Source organism: Furipterus horrens, unplaced genomic scaffold (genome assembly GCF_987537825.1).
Source record: "Furipterus horrens unplaced genomic scaffold, mFurHor1.1.pri manual_scaffold_11, whole genome shotgun sequence".
Lineage (NCBI taxonomy): Eukaryota > Metazoa > Chordata > Mammalia > Chiroptera > Furipteridae > Furipterus > Furipterus horrens.
This window is the reverse complement of record NW_028327181.1, coordinates 65017067-65034557: the sequence shown is the minus strand read 5'-3', so window position 1 is coordinate 65034557 and position 17491 is coordinate 65017067. Positions and strand designations below refer to the sequence as shown.

The 17491-nt window shown below is 43.2% G+C and overlaps 1 protein-coding gene across 4 annotated transcripts in view; it reads right to left on the bottom strand.

Annotated features, from left to right (window-relative positions):
- Positions 1–17491, bottom strand: part of RFFL (ring finger and FYVE like domain containing E3 ubiquitin protein ligase) — a 66009-nt gene that overhangs the window by 16574 nt on the left and 31944 nt on the right. For 3 of the 4 annotated variants that reach the window (XM_090291244.1, XM_090291245.1, XM_090291243.1), the window contains exon 2: positions 750–937. In XM_090291244.1, the coding sequence (XP_090147370.1) occupies positions 750–929 (180 nt within the window). In that variant the 5' untranslated portion in view covers positions 930–937. Of the gene's footprint in view, positions 1–749; positions 938–8310; positions 8332–17491 lie in introns of those variants that run through there. The other variant, XM_090291246.1, reaches the window with a different exon arrangement.

The following is a 17491-nucleotide window of genomic DNA, read 5'->3' as shown; positions in this document are numbered from 1 at the left end:
TATAAAAATGATTTTTTTCCTCTCAAATTTCCTATTATCACCATCTTAACATCACCATTCTGGGCTGCAAAACTCTCATTCTACAGAAGAATGCAGAATGCAGGAGTTCCTTCTCCAGGTGAGAGTTCACCATCAGTCCTAGCGGCACCTGACCAGAAGAGAACACGCTGCCTCTGGGAGCTGACAGAGGAAGGGCCCACACCCACACACCATTACCCAGCCAGTAAGTGTCCTTCCTGCTCGCTAATCTGGAAAACATGGCCACCATGCATTTCAAATGAAATCGCCACAGTACATAAGCTCCAGTCTGTGTTGTTAGGGTCTTGATGTACCCGAGACGTCCTTGACATTGCTTTCAATAAAATGAACACGTCAATCTGCAGTCAGGCTCTCTGTGATAGCAGCTAACAAAGTAAATAACAGAGTGCCTGCTACATTCCAGGCAGAGTACTGGACACCCTTTGTAGCTTATTTCATGTCACTCTCACAACACTGTGAGATGCGGAAATGAATCTCAAGAAAGGTTAAGTCATACAGCTAGTACGTGGCACAGCCAATATCTAAGCTCAGGTCTAGCCAGCTCCAAATCTATGCTGCCACGCTTTGATTTTGCTTGGTTAGTCTTTCCTTTATTACTTTTGTGAAAGGAACAGGCCCGGGTTGCTGGCAGTGCATAAGCAAAGGCAAGGCAGAAGGCACAAGAGGAAGAAGGGCCGGAGCCTGTAGCAGGCTGAGAAGCCAACACTTACCTTCCTGGCCATGTTTGCGAAGTGGGCCCCACAGGCCTTGCAGCTTGGTTCTAAGCCTGTTGGAGAAGGAAAGGAGCTGTACCCAGGGTTGGAATAGGCCTGCGCCCTGGCTCCCTGCTGTGGTGGGGCCTCCTCAGGCTGTCCATCCAGGCAGAACCAGTTGCAGCAGGTTGCCCACATGATAAAATCTGGAAAAAGGGAGGAAAGGAAAAAGGTCAGAATGAAGACATACCTCTATTGCGTTCCCGTTCATGAGGGCGCAGGTGAGCTGAGACCCCCTCCTGCTGCCGCAGTCAAGGTGAGAACCTGTTGTGCCACAGGTTTCCTGCCACCTCCTCCACCACCACAGCTGCCTTTGCCCGTAAGAGGCGACTGCGGACACCTAATCTGCCAGGGCAGCACGGGCTACCAAGCGGACACACTACCTTTGAAAGGTTGCTGATCCCTGTTTGGGTTTAATCTGAGATCTAACTTCAAGTAAGATCTTTTGCAAGTGGCCTAACATCCACTTTATTCAGGAGCATAATCTTGCCCTTCGAGCTCATACGCAGAACTTGATCATGCACACACATACTGCATAATTCCACACTCACATTGACCATGTGAGGCGGTAGTGTTTCCTGTATATAGGTGAGGCAACCAAGGTTAAAAGAAGTCCAGGTCACACAGCTTATACCACACAGAAAGCTGAGATTCAGAAAATGCGTGTCTTTGGACTGTGCTGTCAGCCACACCCCGTTCCAGCCCCACCCCCACCAGCCAGCAGAGCTAACTACTCTTACACTTGGACCTGCAAACCTACACAAACTCCCACCTCAGCACCTCTAACAGCTGGCTGCACACGCACGCTCACCCTTTGTGTTCTACCACTAAACCACAAATTCCTTGAGAGCAGCGGCCACTTCTTTTTCACATCTGTACCTTCCCTAACAGTGTTATGCACATAGCAGGCACTCAACAAGTAAAATTCAGCCTCCTTCCTGAATCAGTGCCTCTGTCAGTTCATTTAAAAGTTTGGGCCCTGGCCTGCATGGCTCAGTTGGTTGGGCGTCACATGGCAAACTGAAAGGTCACCCGTTCAATTCCGAGTCAGGGCACACATGCCTTAGTGACGGGCCTGGTCCCCGGTGGCGGGTGTGCTGCGGGCGAGCGAGAGGCAACCAGTTTATGTTTCTCTCCCTCTCTTTCTCCCTATCAATAAATAATCTGTTTTTAAAAAGTTCAGGATCATTATTTCTATTTTATATACCAAATACAAGCACTGGGGGGCAAGGGGACTGATGATTTTTTTTAAGATCCCAAAACAAAAAGGTGCTAACCTCTCAAATGTCAGAATTACCCAAAAGTTGTAAGACAGTCCACCAAAATGCTAAATATTGCCGTGATAAAGTAAGAGTGTGCTTTTGTCAGTAGACCAAGGCAGTTAATGTGGACATTTTGGGCCTGAACTTGCTGTTTACAGAGATAATAAATGGGACACTTCGTGTTATTACTCAACAGTCAGGTCACACAAAAGAATACTTTCTGCTCTGCCTCCTAACTTGTTGAAAATGTCTTTGTTAAATCATAGAGAAAAGATGTGATAAGCTGGAAGATACTAAGAAGACAACAGTTTCAGCCTCGGTCATTTTATAAAGGAAAAGAAAGAGGCACAGGAGAGAGTAACTTCCTGGTTCGCACAGATAGAACCTAGGGCTCTGACTATTCCAGGACCTTTTTAGCTTCCCAACAAGGCTGCCAATATCTATCCATGCAATATAATTCATTCACTTTCATAGGCAGGTCCGAGTAACACCTGCCCCCCCCCCTTGCCTGTGACCCCCTTGTGAACGGGGACCGTTACAGTCATACAGCACCCAGCAGATACGTGGCTCAACAAGGACCAGTGAATGAATGAATCACATACAGTATTTGAATCTCAACTAAGCACACACTTGTTCCATTTCCTACACATCAAAAACATTTCTGACTATTACTTGAGTGGAGATGAAGTTTCCAGAAGACAAGGGTGTAGTCTGCCATACTGGCAATTAACAGTTCACATAGAGCAATGAAGTAAAGAGCAGTTAATTAAGTGAGTTCTTTCTTGGTAAGAGAGTGGAGACAACAGAGCAGTGGTAGCCCTCTGAAGGAGGGATTCTGTTTTCTTTAAATCATCTGTTGTAGGGGCATCTGAAACAGTGTGTAATAATACAAAGAACATTGGATCTGAGTAAAACGTAGGTCCCAAGTCCTGTTTTACTACTTATGGGTTACGTTACCTGCCTCTAGCCCTGGCTGGTTTAGCTCAGTGGATTGAGCGTCGGCCTGCGAGCTAAGTGTCGCTGGTTCGATCTTCCAGTCAGGGTACATCAGAGAAGGAAAACTCTGACTCCAAAAAACCTCCGCTGCCTTGCGGCATACCTCTTCAGGGGAAAGGCTAAGGGAGTAAACCCTGACAGAAAATCCGGAGCCGGAGTCCCTAAGGCGGTTTGACGTTGTAGTCAACACCGGCAACTCCTGCGGCGCACCTGAAGCCAAGCTGTATTGACTCTGTCTTTCCCTTGGACCCTTCAGCTGCGAAGAGGGGGGGGGTCTGCTGCATGGGCAACAGCAGACCCTCCATATCACCCTGCCCAGGCTCTGTAGCTTCAGCGTCATCGCAAGATGTCGATTCAACACGGGAGGAGACAGATACTACCATGTCACTCCCGAGTCGGACTGCACAGCCATTCTTGGCGGTGCAGATGGACTCTTAAGAAGCTACACCATCGTCTCTCGAGACGGACGGCTGCCGACGACCTGCCTCTAACAAGTCATAACCTTTCAGTACTTCATTTTTCTCATCTGAACATTCTGTCTGTGAAGCACTAAATAACATTAGTTGTTGCTACTAGGATAACAACTCTCTAACCACGGTTTCTCTGGGAAGACACAGGCAAAAAGCAAAACCAGACATTTTCACCACAATTACCATTTAGCTTCCTGGGCTTGCCCCAAGATATTTGCCAAAATTAGCCGTCTGTGTCAATGAACTGAAGAGGTGGGGGGAAGATAGAAATAAAACAGTCTTGGATAAATCCCAGGGTCTCTGATTTACACAACAGGATAGACAATGGAATCATTAACTGGGATAAAGCCCCCGGGAGGAGGCATTGTCTGTGTGTGAAGGAGGGAGGCAGGTGAAGATGAGGATTTGGTTTTAGACCTGTGGGAAATGCTGATGGTATACACAGCACAAAGGGGTTTGATCTCAGTTAAAGATGAAGGTTTGGGAATCTTCAAACTTCTGCAAGTATGTAAACCCAAGGTGGAACAGAAGACTGACAGAGAGTCTGGGTCAGAAGAGAGGTAGGTCTGGGAGAACCCTCGGGAAGACCTGACCTAAAGGGCAAGCAGAAGAAAATCAACCACCAGAACTTAGAAAGGAAGAATGCTCAAAGGTGGAAAACTAAAAGTGTCAGGAGATTCAAGAAGAAATTATCCACGCTATCAAATGACCCAGAGAGACTACAATTAAAAATGCAAAATGCCCTATGGATCTGGTTTTAGGAAAATGTGGGTATGCTTCTTTACCTGAGCAGTTTAGGAAGTTAACTGTAAGTTGGAAAGTGAATACGAAGTAAGGATTAGCCAAGACTCTAAGGATAAATTCTTCTTTAAGAAACTTTTGAATGTGAATAGGAGAGAAGGCAGTAGTCGAAGAGGATCCAGGTCACTAAGAGAAATGTAGACATATTTAAAGACTGCAGAGGAAACCCCCAAAGACTAAGGGATTAGAGAAGAAGGAAGCTAGCAATAAATAATGGGAGTAATGGCCAGGAGTAGAAAGAAAAGTGACCTAGTGATACAGAGATTCTGAGTAGACTACTTCTGGGCAGGAAAAAGGTCTTCTCTTTCACCAGACAGTGGAACAGAAGTGAAGACAGATACAACCAAAGATAAGCTAACAGCATTAGCAGAGAAAGGTGAAAGAATGAAATAAAAAGGAATAGGGATGGGGTAGGGATGGTATTTAACCAGAAGAAACAGACTTTTCTTCCACACTAGGAATATACGCATTGCTGTTCTTTCCTAAGAGATAAGGACTTTGCTACAATGGGGAGACCCACTTGGTAAGGCATAGACCATAGGAAAATACTGGGAAGCGGGCCAGCTGTATAGTTTCAACTCATGTGCTTCATAAGCACTTAGGAAGCACCAGCTATGTGCTGGGCACCAGGGTTACCAAAAGTGATTCTGACAACGTCCCTGAGCCCAGGGGACTTCCGCCCAGTACCTCATCCTGATACAAAAGCTAAGAAAGCTCTTCCTTAGCTGGGAGTTGAGACAATGTGCCCTATTTTCATTCTCCCAACTTTGTTTCTAATCTTAACTGCCTCCTCTGGAGAGCTCTGAAAGAAAAGCCCTTGGCCTGTTCAAGTATTTGGCTCCTGGAACAAGGACTCGGCTGGCAAGAAGACTTGAAATTTGCCACTGTCATTCCATAGGCCCCACGCTTAGGTGAGGAACAGTCTTCCTATCCTGGGGATACGTGTATGCGGGGAAGGGTTATTATGGAAAGGGCTAGTTGGGAAGATTGCCAGTGCCGAAGGACCTCACACCTGCTCGCTCTAACAGAGCCTGCTCACCAAAGTCAGCAGACTAGGGTCTTACTCTTTGACATATATTTAAATACCAAAAAGACACATTTCCTAATGCGGTCAGTTAAAAGGACTCCCTTGCCAAACTGGAAAGCCCTAAGCCTGAATAATAACTATATTTGGGGTTATTTCAGGAAGTGAAAGGAAAGAGTTCATAATTTTAACATTGTCATACAAACTAAACACTTTCCTCTTGGGACTATTTTTTCATTCCTCAGACCTAAACAGATGCACATACCTGGCATCTGATGATGTTACTTAAAGGACTGAAGGTGGAACCAATTGTGAGGAGTATAAACAATTCTCCTTATGTTGAGAACTTTGAAAAACTGCCCTCTCTGATCTGCAAATCTTCTGATCTTGAAAAAACATTATCAAATCTTCACTGAGTGACTGAAAATTCCTTCTCCAATTCCCCTCACCTTCTTCAGAAAAAAGGCACTTGGAGATTTAATCCCCAAACAGAGTCTCTGACTGCTCTCCTACTGAGTTTGTTTGAAAACGTCCACTTTGCCTACAGGGAAGAAGGATGAGAGACACAGGGCTGGGGTGACCGAGAAAGTTTACTGTTCCCTGTGGAAGAATCCTGTGATACGAGGCAAGAATGCTGGCTAGCGCGTAGGGATTTGTCAGCTTGATAAGTATGCTGGTATTTCTTGGGAGACTGAGCCCTACTGAACAGGAAAATTACAGTGTTAACCCCAAGGTAAGAGAACCCACGCAGCGTGAGTACAGTCAGCACTGTAGACGAGGGGAGATAATGAGATTTCTTCACTTGCTCATCTGACCAAGTCAAATAATTTTAGGTGGATCAGTGGTTGTCATGGGCTTTCCCATGGAGGAGAGAAGAGTCTGACCCATGGCATAGAGGGGTCAGAATGTCAGTGCCCCAGTAAAATTAGTGCTAGCATGCAGTGCAATTCCAAAACCACCTTGCTAATCACCCAAATCTACGGCAGTCAAGCCAAGTCCCCAGGGTTCTCATCCAATCTGTTGTGATTTTAATTAACTGGTCTGTGTGCCAAGGTACTTCTGCAACAACAGGCTTCACACCAATGCAGACACAGCAACATTCTGGAATTAACATACTTCCGGTGAATCTACTATATAAAAATACTTTAAAAATACCCAATGAACATGCCCCCAACCCTCAAAGTAGTACCTTTCTGACATGACAAATCAGAAAACGGCTGGATGGCAAGCCTTTCAGAATCACCTCCAGTATACTGAGACTGGGATGCCTACTGTCACGACCATATTCCAGCAATTATTAAAAGCATCTGTGCAGTAAGTGCATAAAGAAAAGTAGCGCACATAATGGAACACTAACACAGAATGGGCTTTGCTTTGTCTTGTGTATTATCCTTAAAAAGCAATTAAAGTATAACTGCAATAGCTTTGAATGGAAATGCTATGAAAAGCCTATCAACATGGCTTAGCTATGCCTCTCTGAAATAATTGATAATTACATATTTTAATAAGTAAAGAAGAAAGTAGCCATTCATTGGAAGAATGCTTATCTGCCAGGCACTGAGCTAGGTACTACCTAGCGTTATTTCATGTGATCCTCACAATTTGGGTGAGGCAGATTAGTTCTTCCCATCTCAGGTGAAAACACCAAGGTGCAGAGAAGTTAAATGACTTGTAAAAGGTCATAGCTAAAGGGAAGGAAGTCAGGATTTGAACATAAGTTGCTTAGACAGTGAAGCTTATTAATTCATCAAATCCTAACTTACAATTTCTGAACTTCTCTAGTTATATTTCAGTCAGAAGTTTATACGAGAGGCTTTTAAAGCATCCAATAATATCTGTAATTTGTAAAAAACAACAAAGAAAACCATTTTGACCCCATGTTCCCCGGCTCCTCAGTAAAGGCCCTTTTCTCTGCTCTCCTCTACACCAGAATTTCTCCAAATATCTGGCTCCACTTCCTCAACCTCTTAATTCACTCTCCAGACTTCTCCAGTCTAGCATGCCCTAACCATTCCGCCTGATCTCTCTGCAAGATCCCCAAGGCATTCCAAGTGCTACTGCTCTATCTCCATCTTTCTCAACCTCCCAGCAGCGCTGGACACACCGACCCTTCTTCCCTCCTCCCTAGAACACTCTAATCGTTTCCTAGTTTCCAGAACTCTGTACCCTTGGTTTCCCTCCTACCTCAAAGCTTCGGTGCTGATTCTTCCCCCTCCCTCTGTTCTTAAATGTTGGGAGAACCTAGGCTGTCTTTGCTGCCCTTGCCATCCCAAGGAGACCCCAATTGGTGGCTTTAAATACTCTTCCTTAAGCTGGAGATTCATAAATTCCCCTTCTCCATCTAAATCCCCATGTCTCATCTATTACCCGCATTTCCCTCCTTAGTCCCTCTGAATTTGCTATTTGTTCCTTCTGCCTGGCCTCCTCTCCAGAACATCTCATTCTTGGCTCCTTCTTGTCGTTCACCCCTCAGTTTAAATGGCACTTTCTAATCTCAAAAATGATACTCGGTACTAGCTACTATTATTTGCATAGTTGTTAACTGTACCACCTAACTGAAATTTAAAAAACCATGGAGGCAGAGACTTGGTGCTCTGCTATATTTCTAGAACAGCCTCCTAAGTAGAGTCCCAGCCGCAGTGCTTGTCCCTCTCCAATTCTTTCTCCACAGCATCATCCACATCCCTCCTCTCCTCAGATCACACACTAGAAGCTTTTTAATGGACTCCCACTGCATTTTAGAATAAACTTTCGAACCCCTGACATGAGTAGAAGACCCCGCGTGTGCCCTCAGCCCCTGCCTACTTCTCCAATGCACGTCCTGCTACTGGCCTTCCTCATCACTCACTGAACTTGAAGCCACGGTATCCTCTCAGTCCTTCAGTGACAGCTCCTTCCTGCCTCAGGGTCTCTGCTCTCGTTCTCCCTGCTTCTTGTCATCCTTCAGGTCTCGACTCAAATATTACCTGGTTAGAGGAGTCCTCCTCAGTCACACACGCTCCCTCGTCGCCCTTTTAGTTTCCTTCTGTCACAACCTGTAGTTACATGGATCTGTTCACAGTCTGAGGGTAGGAACCTCCTCTGTCTTGACTCTCTTACCCGCACCATCTGGCGCACTGCCGCTCCACTGGAGACCCCCAAACATTCTGCGGAATGAACAGACGGGGGCCAAAGGAGCGGACAGTATTTTATCAATACAGACGATGAAGCAGGTACTAGTTCTCTCTCCTGAGGGCCCAAAGCATTTTATCAATATTTATAGTAACATAAAGTGACTATGAAAAAGAAAAAGTCCTTTATCAAAAACAAAGGGTAGCTGACCTTGGGCAGGTTACTTAAGCTTTTTAAGTCTGTTTCCTCACCTGCATAGGAGAGAAAATACCTCCCCGGTCGGAAGGTAATTGTACGGAGGAGCAGTAACGTTTATAAAGTGCCTAACCTATAGTTAAGTGCTCCATAAATAGCACATTAAAGTAAGTTACGTTTGGTTTTTTGTTTGTTTTTTGGTTTTTAAGTTACAATTCTAAACTGGCATCAGCCTAGATCAGCGGTTCTCAACCTGTGGGTCGCGACCCCTTTGGGGGTTGAACAACCCTTTCACAGGGGTCGCCGAAGACCATCGGAAAACACATATATAATTACATATTGTTTTTGTGATTAATCACTATGCTTTAATTATGTTCCATTTGTAACAATGAAAATACATCCTGCATATCAGATATTTACATTACGATTCATAACAGAAGCAAAATTACAGTTATGAAGTAGCAACGAAAATAATTTTATGGTTGGGGGTCACCACAACATGAGGGACTGTATTAAAGGGTCGCGGCATTAGGAAGGTTGAGATCCACTGGCCTAGATGCTCAAAAGGTGACAACTAGCTGGAAAGCCCAATATCCCTCTCTCTCTGCTCACCCAAAGCTTCAGGTTCCTACCACCCAAGGGACTGGGCTGGGTAGGGGCTCTGGCACAGCTGATCACATCACCCACACACTCAAGAATCAGTCATTCTTCTGAGAACTCACCTGAAATTTAAAATCATCCCTCAACTTGGAAGGCTGCTTACTTTTAAAAATCAGCTAATCTAAAAAGAAACTTGAACTCCCTTGAAACTATTTACTTCAAAACGGAATCTCAGAATTACAGTTGGAATTTTCCAGTAAACCTGCCTGAGGCGTCTACCTCAGAAGGGGAAGACTCACAAAGCTGGTGACAGCACAGTGAGCACCAAACAGGCAGGCTGCTGCATTTGTAAGCAAGCCACCCACAGAGGAGACCACGTTACAGGCTGGCCTCACTTGTGGGTGCGGGCTGAGGAAGCCTGTTCTTCGTGACACTGAGATTATTTCTGAGCTATTTATTTGAGAATAAAGAATTTAGAACACCTGAGTCACAGAGGAGACACGTACAACGTGGGACTTTAGAACCCACGGCCTAAATTATATCAACAGCCCTGCTGAAGTGGTACAGGGCTGGACAGAAACGGATATTTCACAATTCACCAGGCTGGAACACAGCAGAGGAAGGCATTCCCGAAGGCTCTGAAACCCAGTGGACTTTTCCACCCTCCAAGGCAGTCCTCTGGATGTGGGTAATGGATAATGCATGTTTCCTAGATAAGAATTTAATTTTAGGGCTAAATTTTTAGAAAACAGGGCAGTAAAAAAAAAAAAAGTTCCCAAATATTTTACTTTGGTTTTAGACTCAGTCAGACAGATCTGAGCTTAAATCCTGGCTCTAACACAGAGCAACTGAATGAGCTTGAGAAAGTTGCCTCTCTGAGCTTCAGTATAACAGGAATGAACATACGTAAACTTCACAGGCTGGAGACAGAGTAAAAGGTCTGTCTAGAAGGTATCCAGCCATGTAATATGAAAAATGGAGACATTTATTGAAAAAGATACAAGATACAAGAAACACTGTACATGGGACAATGACATCTCAGCCCCCTTCAGTGTAGGCACCTTGGGACCTCATACAGTTCTTTCAATCACCATCAGCTGCCCCATCATATTTTTCTGAATCTCATCAACGGTCTAAAATCTCTTTCCTTTCAAAGATGATTTTAGTTTTGGGAAAAGCCAGAAGTTGCAGGGCACCAAACTAAGTTACCTGGGTGATTTGCTGTTTCACAAAAAAACTGCATGAAATGCCATGATACATGAGCGGGCACGTTGTCATGTGAAGCTACCAATCAACCAGTAGCCGTGGCCTTCTGAATCATCCAAATAGTTTCCCCAGAGGAATGTTCAAGCTTACTGCAAAATTTGATGCAGATCCGTTGCTCTACTCACTTAGTACACATGCTCACGCAACAGCATCTACCGCCCCCACTGACTAGTACAGTGAAGTTGCCATTGTTCACACATGCGCATTCCAGTCCACTCTCCTTGGCTGCCAGGTTACATCAATGTCGCACAAACCGTTCTTGTAATATTAACAATGGCTGGACTTCTTCTGGATAGATCTGGTAGGTGCTCAGTATAAAGAGAGAGCTTACCTTTACTGTCCAAGGTATGAGGCAAGTAGTACTAGGCAAGTTACCAAGCTTTCAATCTTACAGAAAGAGAGGAAGGCAGTATGACACATTCAGTAAATGACAGGCATTATCATAAAGGCATGGGACTAGAGTTAAATATTTGCCTCTCTCCAAACCAGCTTCTAGAGCCTCTCTATTCACACTGACGTGGTAAAGATTTCAAAGACACTAGCTATCAAGCTGAGCCTCCTCTCTCCACTTCCCCAGTAATACTTTAATAAAAGTGATCAAAGCTTTAGAAGCTTTAGATGAGAGAGAATCTCTTGTGCTGTTATTTCAAGCAGCAGACAAGAGGAAAATCGGGGGAGTTATTCAGACCTAAGGGTCCAGAAGTCCTTTCTCAGATTATCCTAGAAACTTTTTTTTTTTTTAAGGAAAAAGTACACTACAAAACACCTAACATGTACCAGGTGACTGTGATGTGTGCATCCATTGTCTCATTTAATACAATAATCCTGCAAACATCAAAATTTAAATGCTCATTTTGTAAATGAAGAGGGTTGGATAACTGGACTAAGGTCACACAGCTAAAGAGTGAAAGGATGTTAAGTCCATGTTCCTTAATTTGTAGTCCTACAGAAAGAGGGGATCTTCTTTAACCATCCATACTCCTACACTTAGTACTAGAAATTCAAGGACCTGTGCAATGGGAGAGCAAGATTAATGGACTGACTGAGGGAGAAGACAACAGATGTATCACCTTAAGTGGCTAGCAGGGAAGAAATACTTAATACTAGTTTCTACTTTCTTCAAGGGACACCTACTCACCAAGCTAACCCTTCAACACTTGAGGATTTTGTAAAAGGTACAGCAGACAGGAAAACCATTCCTGGGAATCTAACATTTTAATTTATACATCCACTAAGTCATCTGCATTTCCTACTTACTACAACTTCAGGGTAGTAGTGCTATACATAGACCCCAATTTTCTAAAAAGAAAGTCATTAAATTGATATTTAAGCTGTGTCTGTTTTCTATTCTGGCCCAGCTTTGTTCCAGCTGAGTTTGTTTTTTTTTTTTTTTTTTTTTTTTTTTTTATTTATTATTTATTATTTTTTATTTATTTATTTATTATTTATTATTTATTATTTATTATTTATTATTTTTTATTTATTTATTTATTTATTTATTTTTTTTTTAATTTTTTTTTTTTTTAGAGAGAGGGGAAGGGATGGAAAAAGAGAGGGAGAGAAACGTAGATGTGAGAGAGAAACACTGATCAGTTGCCCCTCGTACATTCCCAGATTGGGACTGAACCAGCAACCCAGATATGTGCCCTGCGTGGGAATTGAACCTGCAACCTTCTGCTCTGCAGGACAACTCTCCAACCAACTGAGCCACACCAGTCAGAGCCTGAGTGGGGGTTTTTGACTTAACTGTGTCAACTAATGCTCTATTACCTTCTTTTTAATAAATTTTTCACTGGTAACCATTAAATAATAATGAACGTAAATCCTTAAGAGGTCAGGACCTCCCTCTCCGTGCTCTTAGCACCAGCCACCCTATGATTCTTTCAGTCCCTCAAACGCCAAGCTCATTTTGCCTTTAGGAACCTCTCTCAAGCTATTTTCTCAGCCTTCACCACTGGTCCCAACCTGCTCCACACATGGCATTTATTTCCTCAGGGAAACCTCTCACTCTTTCTGTGCATCTAGTACACCTCCTGATAACTTTAATTCATTCATCTGATTATCTATGTTATTTAGCAATACTGTCAGCCAAACCCTCTTCCAGTTGCTGCAGATTCCAAGAGGAACAAACACAGGCAGGGTCTCTGCATTGCATGGTGATTTTGTACATTCTGAGGGAATGAGCATTCAAGTCGCACTGTATTTAGCAACTGCCTGACCATGGGTGGTGTGTGGAAAGTGAAACAGGAAACAAGAGTGAGTCTATTCTGCAATGTTAGTCACAGCCTTAATGCCAGGTAATGTGATCACCCAGTATTTGTTGAAGTATTACTAATGGTAACAGCAGTAGAGGTTTTCTTTGGGGTAGGGGTGGGGGGCAGAAATTCATGCTTGAAAAATTCATAATCATGATTCCAGAATGATGAGCCAATTAAGGGATTTATACCCATATAACCACACAAATATCTGTAAGGAAAAGCCTAATAGTAATGACTACCTCATACATGCTGAAGACATTTTTTTTTTTTAAAGATTATTTATTTATTTTTAGAGAGAGGGGAAGGGGGGAAGAAATCAATGTGTAGTTGCCTCTCGCACGTCCCCAGCTGGGGACCTGGCCCGCAACCCAGGCATGTGCCCTGTCTGGGAACCAAACCGGTAACTCTTTGGTTTCCAGGCTGACGCTCAATCCACTGAGCCAACCGGCCAGGGCAGAAAACAATTTTTAAATGTCTGCTAAGAATACTTGAAAAATATGAAAGGTAATAGACTACCTTCTAAAATTAACAGAAAATATTTAAATTGACAGTTAATATAGCATTAGAAAACCAGAAAGGGAGAACCTCGAAGATGAGCAACAACACCATCATTTCCACCCCTTTCCCACATGAAAAGGCTCATGGGCTCCTTGGCTCCCCGCCTTCCCTATATCAAAACACTTCCAGAAGGCTTCAGGGCTCTCAAGGGGCTTGGGCTTGGAAAAATGCTGTGATGAGAATTGCAAAGAATATAAATAAAAATGCACAAAAAACAAATGGTGAAGTAAAATAACAGAGAAAAGAAATGCTAGAAATCAGAGAGAGACCTCAACCAGACGCACCCAGGCCTAAGCAGAGCTCTTGACACGCACAGCACAAGCACAGTGGAAAGGGAAACAGGACAAAAGGATGCACGGAACAGAACAGCAGAGGGTCTTGGAGCACAAAGTGTTAAAAATGACAACATGAATAAGGGGAAGGAAAGGAGAGAAATTTCACTTGCCACTAGTAATAAATGAGCTTTTTCCTGAAGTGGTAACTGCTGTAAACAACTGAAAAACATACATAATAATCACAAGTTATAAATGTTCTTGGGAACTCCCTGGTTTCAACTAGTCTATGACAAATATCTGCAGAGGGACCTCAGCATCTGCTATGAAGTTCAGGGAAAATTGTAACCAATGGAGTTGAGCCAAAATATCACCCTCGGGGTCTGACCAATTAAATGGCTGCTTCTTAGTGTAAAGTTTAGGAGAGACGACAGATTGAGCACTGCAGCAGAGAAACCTACACATTTCATTTCAGCACAGGCATTTTGCCCCAAAGGGTGAGTCAATCAAGAAAAGAGAGCAGTTCAGAGTAAAATCTTCTAACAACACTGAAAACAGAATAAAAGGACCTGCAGTTGAATTACCACAGGATCCTTCTTCCATCAAAACTGATGACAAATTCATCAAGAATAAAGAGACTCCTGTGGGAGAAGGGGTGGGCTGGTGGGGGGGGAGCAATGGGGGGGGGAAGGTGGGACAACTGTAATAGAAAAACAATAAGTAAATCAAAATATTTAAAATAAATAAATAAAAATAGAGACTCTGATCCCCTCGTGCTCTCTTGTGCAGGAAACAGGACTTACCAGATAAGCTTTTCTGGGCCTTCTGACTGAAGTATCTGCTTTCACAAGATATCAGTGACCAACTAATGGGTAACCAGGATAAAAAATGTCACAAAGCCAGGGACCAGGTGAGAGGATTTCTGGCACTCCTATGCCCTAGGGAAAGGTAGCACTTTAAGACAGGCATCCTGTCTAGAATCTGTATTAGGCATTTTACCTTTCCACAGTGCACTGCAAAAGTTGCTGTAGCCAAATACACTGTGATGCAGAGAATGAACAAAGGCTCTAGATTCTGGCAGTATCTAAAGCCTAGAAGATAATGGATGCTCAAGAAAAGTTGTCTATAAATAATTTCAAGAACATCTTTTTTCATGGTTCTTTAAAGTGACAAAATGTATCTGCTCTACCCACTATCCACCGTTTTGTTAGACATGCTGATAACTTTAATCAGACTCAACAGAGTTTTCCAATGATATTCCCAGAACTAAATGACTCCAGGCCTCTCCCATCGGCTCTTCATTTTCTCATCTGGTCAGAAGTGGTTTATCCTCGATACAGCCCTGGGCTGTTACACTTCCTCCCAATTCTACTCCCCTGCTAAGGAGTCTGTCACTTTTCCCACAGTCCAGCCAATCTAAGCGTTCTCCCTTAGCTCCTCAACCCTTCTTGACCAAACTCAGAGAATTGAACAAATATACCTCTGCCTCTCATCCGGTGTTCCATAACTGACTGCACTGAAATGAAGTTACATGGAATTTAGTGATCTATCCAGGGTGAATTCAGACTACCCACCCCTTTCCTCCCATAGACCTTTGGCTTGGTGTGATGTCTGATGTCTATCAGAAAATGATGCTGACTTTCTAAAATGTTTTCTGCTCCTGCCGCGCTGTATGATGTCCAGTTCCCATCCCAAGAAGCCTACACAGAAGATTTCTAGTTTGCCTGGTGACCACCAAGAAAACCTCAGTCTTCTCCCCATGCCCCCTTTGTCAACACACGTGCTTAACACGGTCTCCAGCTTTTACTCTGCCGAGATGTTCCACGACAAAGTGCAGACTGGCGCATCTTTTCCACTCCTTTTTCCTGAGAAAAGACACTTGTTAAAAAATAAAATAAAATAAAAACACCTGTGCTGATATGCTATCCTCACCAATACTGAGATGTGCTACTACTACTTTACCCATTCACTACTGGAATTAAGAGTGAAAAAATAGCATTCTTTGCAATGTGGCAAGGACCCAGGACCCAGACCTTTATCTGCCCCATATTCATTAGCTTATGGTTGGAGACCATCAGAGGGACCTGTTTGAAATAACTCGAGCAGTTAAAATAACCCACAAAGATCCCAAGATTACTCCCCACAGATAGTTATTCCATAGTCAATCCAGCCCAATGAACATAATAAAGCAGATTTCACAGTGGGAAACAATGAGGAATGGGAGGGGGTTCAGAAAATAGGGGTTCCTAAGAGTTTACCAGCTGAATGACTTGCAAGCAAATTACTAGTTTAATCTCTGCTCCAAAAACTTGCCTTGCCTAAGGGTAAACCAGTTCAGCAGTTAGGAGTAGATCCAGCCTTCAACCCTCAAGGAAATTTTCAATTCAAAGACTAAAATAGTAGTAATTTGTGAACTACCTAGGCTCAGGAACTTAGGAAACACTCAAAAGATGTGCTAGAAATCCTGGAATCCAACAAAAGGATTCTATAATTTAAAAGGCTGGTGAATTCTAGGCTAAGATCGTCTATTGGTTTTGTTTTTTTTAATAGCCAAACACAGCTTGAATCCCACAGCTACCAAAAGTAACCAGATCAGCAGTCAATTCAGTGGTTTCATTTTATAAAACATATGGGTGTAATAATGGTGAAGGCTTAGAAAAACCATCATGCGTCAGGAAAAAAGGGAGGCTGAGCCCTAAAAGAAAGACGTGAACCTGTATACAGGCAAGAGCAGAAAGGACTAGTTGCCGTAGCTCCTTTTCAAACCAGAAACAGAATTCTTCAACCACACTCAAATATTTGAAGTCTTTTTAACCACAGCAAGTTTCAAAACACAGGCACACAAGTTACAGTCAAGACAAGCACATCCTGTTTGCACTTGACTTCCTGTTCTGGGCTCTTTACGATGCTGTTCCCTGGCCACAAACAGGTAAACTTTCACATTTGTCAACAACTTGTTCACTGGACAGCACTTCCATGACAATAAAACACATTATTGTACACGTCAGGTAAAAGAGTCACCCACAAAGCACCAAACACCGACCATGGGCCTCTAAGGCAGTTTCTGGATTTCCCATGCTTTGTACTGACATCTGAGCTGGGGTAAACAATAAAAACACAGAAAGTGCTGAGATAAGAAAATTAAGTCTGGAAAAATAAAATTTAGAATATGAGGGCTGGGAAAAAGAGCAAGAAAAATTAGATATATTTTTATTATTAAATGTTGGCCTCTTTTCAAATGTAGAAGGAACAGATTTCTGCCAGCCAGTCCCCACTGAGCCAATTCCCAGAAGTGAACCACCCCGAGTGATTGCGACAGTTAAAAAGGCTCTTCCGGTGAACTCTGTGCCCAATCCATCCTGCTACCAACCTGAGTCTACTTTTCAGCACTGCAAAAGCCTTCAGTTTTAGAGACCTGAAGCCTTCATCTCAAGTGAAGTTTCCATTGCTTTCAAAGAGCTAATGGTTCACCCCAGTCACATTCGGCACTGGGATTAAACACTAGACAACAAATATCCCAGTTTTTATGGATTTGTCATTTAGCCTCTGTGGGTCTGTTTTCTCATCTGGAAAATAGAGGGCTGGGCTATACCAATCTCTAATGTTTCTTCCAGCTGTAGAAAAAGTTCAGACTCAACAGAAGCTTCTGTGGCTTTCTGCATTATTTCTCTGGTCAAACGGGATGCCTCTAACATCTCACATGCCACAGTGTAAATACATGCATTCATCTACTACCTCCCAAGTACCCAATGATATTTTTCCCTTTCCCTTGAAATGTGGATCATAAAGTTTCCCACTCAAAACCAGTGGATTAGCAAACCTTAGCAACTGTTGTTTACACATGGTCTTTTTATTAGGATCTTAATGCAATCACACCGGTCATATGA